Genomic DNA, 9,520 nt, shown 5'->3' on the forward strand with positions numbered 1-9,520 from the left:
CCCGATCCTTCTCCGAACATTCCCTGATGCGCTTCAGAAGCGACTGATCGGCCGTCACCGAGGCATGACCATGCCTAGCAGAGGCGATGCGGAAGCGCTCTGGCTTGAGAACCACCTGATCGGTGTTATCGTCCTCATCGCCGATCTGATGGTCTGATCGACGCGACAGGGCATCAGCCTTTCCATTGGACGTCCCGGCCTTGTGCGTGATGCGGAAGTCGAAGCGAGCCAGGAACAGTGACCATCGCGCTTGACGGCGCGTGAGATGCTGGGATGTACGCCAGTACTCGAGGTTCTTATGATCGGTCACGATCTCGAACTGATTGGGTAACCCCTCGAGGTAGTGGCGCCAATCGTCTAGCGCCTCAATGATCGCGAGCATCTCTTTATCGTAGATCTCGTAGTTCCGCTGCGCCGGATCCATCACATGGGATCTGAAGGCGATGGGATGCCATTTGCCGTCATCCTGCTTCTGCATCAACACGCCACCAGTGGCGTACCCCGAGGCGTCAACCTCAATGCGCGTCTCCCGATTAGGGTCATACAGCGCCAAGACTGGAGTCGTCGCGAAGAGCCACTTGAGCTCATCGAAGGCATGCTGCTCTTCCTCGCCCCAATGCCATGGGTCGTTCCCTGTGAGCCGGTCAAGTGGTCGCGAGATCTTAGCGAAGTCTTTAATAAAGCGGCGGTAGAAATTGGAGAACCCCCGGAACTTCTGGACGTCTTTTTTGTTCCGGGGCACCGGCCACTCATTGATACCTTTAAGCTTCACGGGATCCATCGCCACCTCATCGCCACCGAACACATAGCCGACATAGTCGACCTTGGGAACGTCCCACTCGCATTTCTCAGGCTTCAGGAATAGATCATTATCCTGAAGGCGGCGCAGAACCTCGCGTGTGACCTTCTCATGCTCCTCTTTATTGGTGGAGCAGATGAGTATATCGTCCAGGTACACAAGGATCTTGCCGCCGACGATGAGATCGTGGAAGATCTCGTTCATCATCGCCTGGAAAGTCGCGGGGGAGTTGGTGAGACCAAAGAACATCACCAAAGGCTCGTACAACCCTCGGTTAGTCACGAAGGCCGCCTTCCATTCGTCACCGGCCTTGATCCGGACGTTATTGTATCCCCAGCGGACGTCAAACTTTGTGAAGAGCGTAGCGCCGCGGAGTTTATCCACCATCTCGGCGATCAACGGCAAGGGATAACGATTTTTGACCGTGATCGCGTTCAATCGGCAGTAGTCCTGTACGGGTCGAAGCGTCCCTTCCTTCTTTTTGATGAAGAAGAAGGGGGATGAAATGGGCGACTTCGACTCCCATATGTAGCCTTTCGCTAGTTGCTCTTTTAGGAACTTGTCTAGTTCCTCCTGCTCGTTGTTCGACAAGGGGTACACCTTAGAGTGGAAGGTCGAGTAGCCGGGCACGAGTTCGATCGCGTGATCGTACGGCTTCTTTTCGGGTAACCGCTCTGATGCTTCCTTGGAGAAGACATTCAGGAACTCATGGTACTGTTTAGGCACCGACTCCTCGGCGGTCTTAACGACCTTCTTTTTGATCTCCTCCTCAGCAAACAGCTGGGAGTATGTATGCCCTGCTGCAACGAACAGCTGAGGAGCGCCGGGGAGCGTGATACCTTGCTCCCAGGCTTCGATCAAATCGGCCTCGCTCCACTCTACGTCCACCGGATCTTCTTCGGGCTCAAAGTCCGGGAGCACCTTACTCCGGCAAGCGCCTACAGCCAACCGTTTGGACTTCGGCGAACGCCTGCGCGCCGTGGGCCTGACCCCCATATCACGTGCAGTCGCTGCTTGCTCCATTCGGCCAGCCCTTCTGGCACTGCACGTTTCAGGGCATCGTGACAACTTGAGGGAGCCCTTCTCCCAATCGATTTCAGGGTTGTGTTCATGTAGCCAATCCAACCCTACGATCACATCCTCTGGACCAATGTCCATGACCGTGAACACCGTCTTCTCGGCGTGCTCTCCTATGTGCATCTGTAGCACTGCTACCTCCGAGATGCTTCCGTCCTTATTCAGGGTGCCGTCAATATTATACAGCGGAATTGGTTCCTTCAACTTCCGCGTCTGCACCTTATTTTCTACAATGAATCGCTTGTTGATAAACTTTGTGGTGGCTCCACTGTCCACCATAGCGATTACGTCCTTGTGCCGTCTTTTTCCTTGAAGTCGAACTGGGATGTGAAAGTGTTGGGACCCCTGGTCCAATTCATACACCATTGCAGTCGACAATACGTTATACTTGTTACACGAAGATACTTGCGGCCCGACGCATGCGGCATGAAGCTCGGACCGGATCAAAAACCCTCCTCCTTCATCGCCCGATAATGCTCGAGCTCCTCACACATCGACTTCACCTGTGCCATTAAGTCCGCCAGCTCCGATTGCTCGGATTTCGCTGAAGCAGCACTTATACTTGCCGAGGGTGAAGCGACGGGGGCGCTTGTCGCTGCCTGGGTGGAGCCCGAGGCAACCGTAGCCCGCGCATCGGCGCGCTTTGTGTAAGGCTTGTCCTTACAGTTGGGGCACTCGAAACGTCGGTACCCTTGCTTCCCACAGCCAAAGCAAGTGCCGGGGAAGTCTCCTTTTCCGACGGCCGCATTGATGCTGGCCGAAGCTGCGTGCGTCGAGGGTGCACCACCACGTGCCCCACCGCGACCTCGACCTCGGGCCGAGAAGAAATTGTTCAACTCGGGCCGACGGGCCCGGCTGATGTCGAGGATCTGCTCGACCTCAGTGGCTCGCTTTTCAGCGGCTCGCCACGTGGTGAAGGTTTCGAGCTCGATCTTGCGATATACGTGGGAGGGGATGCCGCTCAGGTACTTGTCGCGTAGCTCCAGGTCCCCATATCCAGAGCGGTCCGCCGGACCCTTGAACAGCGCGGAGAACTCCGCAGCGGTGCGTTTTTCGCGGACCAACTTGTCCGCACAGAGCTTCGCCAGCTCCACTTGTGCTGCTGCCGCATCGTCGAGATTACCGAAGCGAGCCTTGAAGGCAGCGGTGAAGGCCGCTTCGTTCCTGAAGGGGGTTGTAACCCCTTGCACACCCATCTGCACCGACGCGAGTTGGGCGAAGTAGGGCGTGGCCCAGGCGCGGGCATCTCCATCGAGTAGGCTGAGCGCGACCTGCACCTCAAGCTCGATGGTGGTCAATGACGTGTTGATCAGCCAGTAGATGCGCAGCTGCGACAGGAACCGGTTGCATTCGATGACTGTTTTGCCATCGTATTGGAGTGGGAGGAGAAGTTTCAAAGTCTCCTTGTCGGGGGCGGCTGCGGGGGACGACATTATCGGCGTTGGGGGGGACGGAGGACGCTGCGGGGGCGGAGGCGGCTGTGGTGGCCCTCCGCTGGTCGAACTTTGAGAGGCCTCTTGGCGGAGTCGGCGGTGAAGGCGCCGGAGGAAGTTCGGCGGGGGGGTTACGTACGTCAGGGACTGCTGACGCGGGGGCGAACACTGTCGGCGAGGCGGACCCAACAGAATCCTCGGACTCGGACTCCGAGACTCCTTCTTCACCCTCACTCTCCTCAGGCTCAGGCTTTGGCGCAGGGTCTGAAGGGAGATCTCCTCGCGCTTGACTGGACTCGGCGACAGTTTGGGGAAGGCGGGAGGTAGGGGAGACAGGGCGAGAGTGCCGCGAGGCGGATCGAGACGCAAGGGTGCTTCGGGGTCCGAGTGGGTGTTGCGCTCGTCGGATCGCTTTGTAGCGTGGGTAGTCCTCTGGGATTGATCGGGGTGTCCGGTTTGGGCACGGCTGCTGCTCACACCGGTAGATGACAGTCTCAGGGCCGTCTGGGATGTAGACGTCGATAAGGTCCTGAGAGTCGAATGCGTGAACTTGGCCTTGGCAGGCAGCCACGTTGGATGGGGGAAGGAAGGGGAGGTGCGTGTACTAAAATGGCTGTACTACACTAGCTTACGCTACGGCGCCCGAGAAGACCCTGAGGTTCGCAGTTCACGTGGGGCCCAGTACTGCTTTTGGCTAGTATGCAGCAGGAACCTAGTCCACGCGTCCGTGAGGACAAACACCGCCCACTGAAGTGCAGGTGTTGAAGAGTTCGTTCCTCTAGGGGTGGCGATGTACGTAAGGCTACCTACGTATCGTATGTACCGTAGGGTATCGTAGGGGTGCGCACCACCCGACCTGTGGGAAAGGAAAGTGAATGTGGGGAGTCCTGAGAGGACGCCGGCAGCTTGGGGAGTTTCGACCTAATGTCGCAACTTGAGGTCAAGCGACTGGGGAATACCTGAAGGCTGGGGGCGTCCGACTGATTCTTACCGAAGCGATGGTGAGCAGCGCTCAAACCTAAGGCTAGGGACAAGGAAATGTATTAGTTGGTAAGTAAGAAAGAATACAAATGAAGGCTTACTGACCTAGGGACAAGAGGTCAAAACTGAGGTCCCTAGGGCAGCAGAGGCCGGCTTATATACAGGGGATGTTTAGGGGAGGCTGTGTGCATTGGTCCGTGCGCAGCTGGTCCGTGCACAGCATGCCGACGCGGCCCCGGGGGCCGGTGAGTCAGAGTGGCTGCATCAGCGGAGCCCGAGCTGTGCCGCGCACTGCCGTCCTATCTAATCTTATCGTACAGTAGATAACGTCGTGTCCATATCGGGCAAGTAGTACAGAGGTTGCGGGTTCGAGCCCGCGAAAGGGAAAAAATTAAAAAACGGCTAGGCGCCGTGTCAACTCGTGACAGCCTGGCGGAGGCGATGCGGAAGCGATCCGGCTTGAGAACCACCTGATCAGTGTTATCGTCCTCATCGCCGATCTGATGGTCTGATCGGCGGGAGAGGGCATCAGCCTTTCCATTCGACGTTCTGGCCTTGTGTGTGATGTGGAAGTCAAAGCGAGCCAGGAACAGCGACCATCGCGCTTGACGGCGCGTGAGATGCTGGGATGTACGCCAGTACTCGAGGTTCTTATGATCGGTCATGATCTCGAACTGATTGGGTAACCCCTCGAGGTAGTGGCACCAATCATCCAGTGCTTCGATGATCGCGAGCATCTCCTTATTGTAGATCTCGTAGTTACGCTGGGCAGGGTCCATGGCGTGAGATCTGAAGGCGATAGGGTGCCATTTGCCATCGTCCTGCTTCTGCATCAATACGCCGCCGGTGGCGTAGCCCGAGGCATCAACCTCAATGCGCGTTTCTCGGTTAGGATCGTACAGCGCCAGGACTGGGGTTGTCGCAAAGAGCCGCTTGAGCTCATCGAAGGCGTGCTGCTCTTCCTTGCCCCAATGCCATGGGTCGTTCCCTGTGAGCCGGTTGAGTGGTCGCGAGATCTTAGCAAAGTCCTTAATGAAGCGGCGGTAGAAGTTAGAGAACCCTCCGAACTTCTGAACATCTTTCTTGTTCCGGGGTACCGGCCACTCATTAATTCCCTTTAGCTTTGCGGGATCCATTGCTACCTCATCGCCACCGAACACATAGCCGACATAGTCGACCTTGGGAACGTCCCACTCGCACTTCTCAGGCTTCAGGAATAGATCATTATCCTGAAGACGGTGCAGCACCTCGCGTGTGACCTTTTCATGTTCCTCCTTGTTGGTGGAGAAGATGAGGATGTCATCCAGGTACACGAGGATCTTGCCACCGACGATGAGATCATGGAAGATCTCGTTCATCATCACCTGGAAGGTTGCAGGGGAATTGGTGAGGCCGAAGAACATCACCAGGGGTTCGTACAGCCCCCGGTTAGTCACAAAGGCCGCCTTCCATTCATCGCCGGCTTTGATCCGGACGTTGTTGTATCCCCATCGGACATCGAACTTCGTGAAGAGCGTGGCACCGCGGAGCTTGTCCACCATTTCGGCGATTAACGGCAAAGGGTAGCGATTCTTGACAGTGATCGCGTTCAACCGGCGGTAGTCCTGCACGGGTCGAAATGTCCCTTCTTTCTTTTTGATGAAGAAGAAAGGGGACAAGATGGGCGACTTCGATTCCCGTATATAGCCTTTTGCCAGCTGCTCCTTTAGGAACTTGTCCAGTTCCTCCTGCTCGTTGTTCGACAAGGGATATACCTTCGAGTGGAATGTCGAGTAGCCGGGTACGAGTTCGATCGCGTGATCATAAGGCTTCCTTTTGGGTAGCCATTCTGATGCTTCTTTGGAGAAGACATTCAGGAACTTGTGGTACTGTTTAGGTACCGACTCCTCGGCGGTCTTAACGGCCTTCTTTTTGATCTCTTCCTCAGCGAACAGCTGGGAATACATATGCCCAGCTGCGACGAACAGCTGAGGGGCACCGGGAAGCGTGATGCCCTGCTCCCAGGCTTCGATCAAATCGGCCTCATCCCACTCTACTTCCGTCGGATCTTCTTTGGGTTCAAAGTCCGGGAGTACCTTACTCTGGCAGGCGCCTATAACCGATGATACGACCTACAAAACCCTAACCCCTAACCTGGGTGCGACCTAAAGGGACTAGAGAGACGGATTATAGTCTAGTGAGAGGGGAGTTAGCAGCAAGGTGTCCCATGGTTCGAGTGAACACGAGAAACGTCCTTGGAAAAGGCTACAAACAATGGGGAAGGTACGAGGTGGCTTCGACACGTCGTTGAAGCTACTCGGAGGCTGTGGGTGGTTAACGGGGACGATCGAAGCTCGGCAGAGCTCTTCGATGTATCGTAGAAGGAAGGGACATGACTCGAAGGGTGGACTTAGCTAGGGCGCGGTTCGCAGTTTCTTCGACAATAGTCAAAGTCGAAAGGCTCGTCGAGACGGTATCAACGAGTGAACGCAGTGGACGAGGTTTCGAGGTTACGCAGCGAGGGACGAAGTGACGCAGTTGAAGGCTTAGACGCAGGGCGAACTCGACTTATGAGCTCTGAACTCGAGGGGGGAACCGGATCTTGTTTTTTTTGGAGAGAAGTACGACAGATTTTATACTACACAGGACACTACGACTATTCGAGAGTGGCACACTGGTACAAGGGGCTTTGCATTGTTCCTCAAGAAGCTGCCTCACCGAGAGGCACATACCAAGTTCATCAGTAGAGTGACGTCATGCCGAACGCGGAGATGAAGAGCAACATATGGCCACTTCGGACCGGTAGCCGTCGTGAAGGCATGCCGTGAGGTTCAATACCTAATCGGGAAAGACCGGCTACTTCGGTGTGGCTTGGAGCGAAGCGTGCGCTTGGCCGAGCGGCGTCAAGTGGCCCTATTGTTCGCCGAATGCGGAAGATGTTCCGAGATCTATGCACGAGGCATCAGGACGACCGTGCCGAGCTTCGAGTAAGCGTTGCGCACCGTCGAAGGTGTCGAAGAGCGTCAAAGGCGAAATCGAAGTGGTGGGAGACTGAGTCGAAGTGCCGGTGATAGGCGCCAAGCCCCTCTGGGCCCCGATTCACCTCTTTTCGGCAGTCGCATCCCGCCCAGCACTTCGACTCAGTCTCCCAACACTTCGATTTCGCATTCGACGCTCTTCGACACCTTCGACGGTGCGCGACGCTTACTCGAAGCTCGGCACGGTCGTCCCGATGCCTCGTGCATAGATCTCGGAACATCTTCCGCATTCGGCGAACAATAGGGCCACTTGACGCCGCTCGGCCAAGCGCACGCTTCGCTCCAAGCCACACCGAAGTAGCCGGTCTTTCCCGATTAGGTATTGAACCTCACGGCATGCCTTCACGACGGCTACCGGTCCGAAGTGGCCATATGTTGCTCTTCATCTCCGCGTTCGGCATGACGTCACTCTACTGATGAACTTGGTATGTGCCTCTCGGTGAGGCAGCTTCTTGAGGAACAATGCAAAGCCCCTTGTACCAGTGTGCCACTCTCGAATAGTCGTAGTGTCCTGTGTAGTATAAAATCTGTCGTACTTCTCTCCAAAAAAAACAAGATCCGGTTCCCCCCTCGAGTTCAGAGCTCATAAGTCGAGTTCGCCCCGCGTCTAAGCTTTCAACTGCGTCACTTCGTCCCTCGCTGCGTAACCTCGAAACCTCGTCCACTGCGTTCACTCGTTGATACCGTCTCGACGAGCCTTTCGACTTTGACTGTCGCGACTTGAGGTCTAGCGACAGGGGAAAACCTAAAAGGAGCTGGGGGCGTTCGACTGATTCTCACCGAAGCGATGGTGAGCAGTGCTCAAACCTAAGGCTAGGGACAAGATAGTATATTAGTTAGTTAAGTAAGAAAGGAATACAAAGGGGAGCTTACTGACCTAGGGACAAGAGGTCGAAACTGAGGTCCCTAGGGCAGCAGAGGCCAGCTTATATACCTGGGGAGATTAGGGCAGGCTGTGCACATTGGTCCGTGCGCAGCTGGTCTGTGCGCAGCATGCCGACGCGGCCCCGGGGGTCGGTGAGTCAGAGCGGCTGTGTCAGCGGGGCCCGAGCTGTGCCGTGCGCTGCCACCCCATCTAATCTAATCATACAGTAGATAGTGACGCGTCCATATCAGGCAGGTAGTACAGAGGTCGCGGGTTCGAGCCCGCGAAAAGGAAAAAATTAAAAAACGGCTAGGCGCCGTACCAACTCGTGACATTACCCCCCCCTCAACGGCGCATGACCTCATGCGAGGCGCCCTTGCCCATCTCCCATCCGGAGCGGTAGCGTGCTTCAGTCAGCGGTGAAGGCATTGGCTGAAAGTTGAGACCACCAAAGGTAGCAGCGTTGAGTCGACGAGGGGCGTTTGGATTCTTCCGGTGGAAGTCGGCTATGAGGGCCGGTGCATTGGCAACGTTGCGCGCCAGTTCCCATGACGTATGCGAGTCGTCATAACCCTTCCACTTGACGAGGTACTGCAGCTGACGCCGGAAGATCCTTGAATCTTTGATCCGCTCAACCTCGTACTCCTTGTCGCCCTCAACCTCGATCGCAGGCGGCTCCTCCGGCTCCCGGCCCGGGATATTGCTACGCGTGTACTTGCTAAGCAAGGAGACATGGAACACCGGGTGTACCGGCACCGACTTCAGCAGGATTAATTCGTAATCCAGGTCTCCGAGCTTTCGCCGCACGGCATAAGGTCCGAGGCGCTTGGGACTGAGCTTCTTGCTCGGCTGTTTCAGCTTAAGGTTCCGAGCGTCAAGCCAGACCTTATCCCCCGGCGCGAAGACCGGTGCCTCCTGCACGTGTTTGTCGTAGTACACCTTCATACGCTCGGCCGACAGCTCAAGCGCAGAGTGCGTATCGTCACAAATCTCTTTCAGGATCTTGAGCCGATCAGCGGCCGCAGGCATCGCAGACATCGGATTGATCCGAACCTGGATCTCAGGATTGTACCCTTGATGCAGGAAGAAAGGGGAGTGCCCGGTCGCGGAGTGAACTCGGTTGTTCAGTGCAAACTCCACGAGCGGCAACTGTTTTGCCCAATCATCCTGCCTGTGGCTTGTGAGAGCGCGCAGGTACTGCTCAATTTCCTGATTCCAACGCTCTGTCTGGCCGTCTGTCTGGGGGTGGAACGCTGTGGACAGTGCCGGCTCGATCCCGAGTCCCTTGTACACCGCATGGAGATACTTCGAAGCAAACTGGGGACCTCGGTCTGATATGACCTTGGCC

The 9,520-nt window shown here is 56.2% G+C and overlaps 1 protein-coding gene across 1 annotated transcript; it reads right to left on the reverse strand.

The window, feature by feature from the left end:
- Window positions 1-3,448: 3,448 nt before the first annotated feature.
- POSPLADRAFT_1106310 (hypothetical protein) lies at window positions 3,449-8,302 on the reverse strand (the record flags this gene model as incomplete). Its single annotated transcript, XM_024483291.1, has 3 exons — window positions 3,449-3,913; window positions 4,120-4,196; window positions 8,242-8,302. Coding segments are annotated over 3 exons (603 nt in total), but the record flags the coding sequence as incomplete, so codon positions are not given.
- Window positions 8,303-9,520: the final 1,218 nt, after the last annotated feature.

This window comes from Postia placenta (genome assembly GCF_002117355.1).
Source record: "Postia placenta MAD-698-R-SB12 unplaced genomic scaffold POSPLAscaffold_1, whole genome shotgun sequence".
Lineage (NCBI taxonomy): Eukaryota > Fungi > Basidiomycota > Agaricomycetes > Polyporales > Adustoporiaceae > Rhodonia > Rhodonia placenta.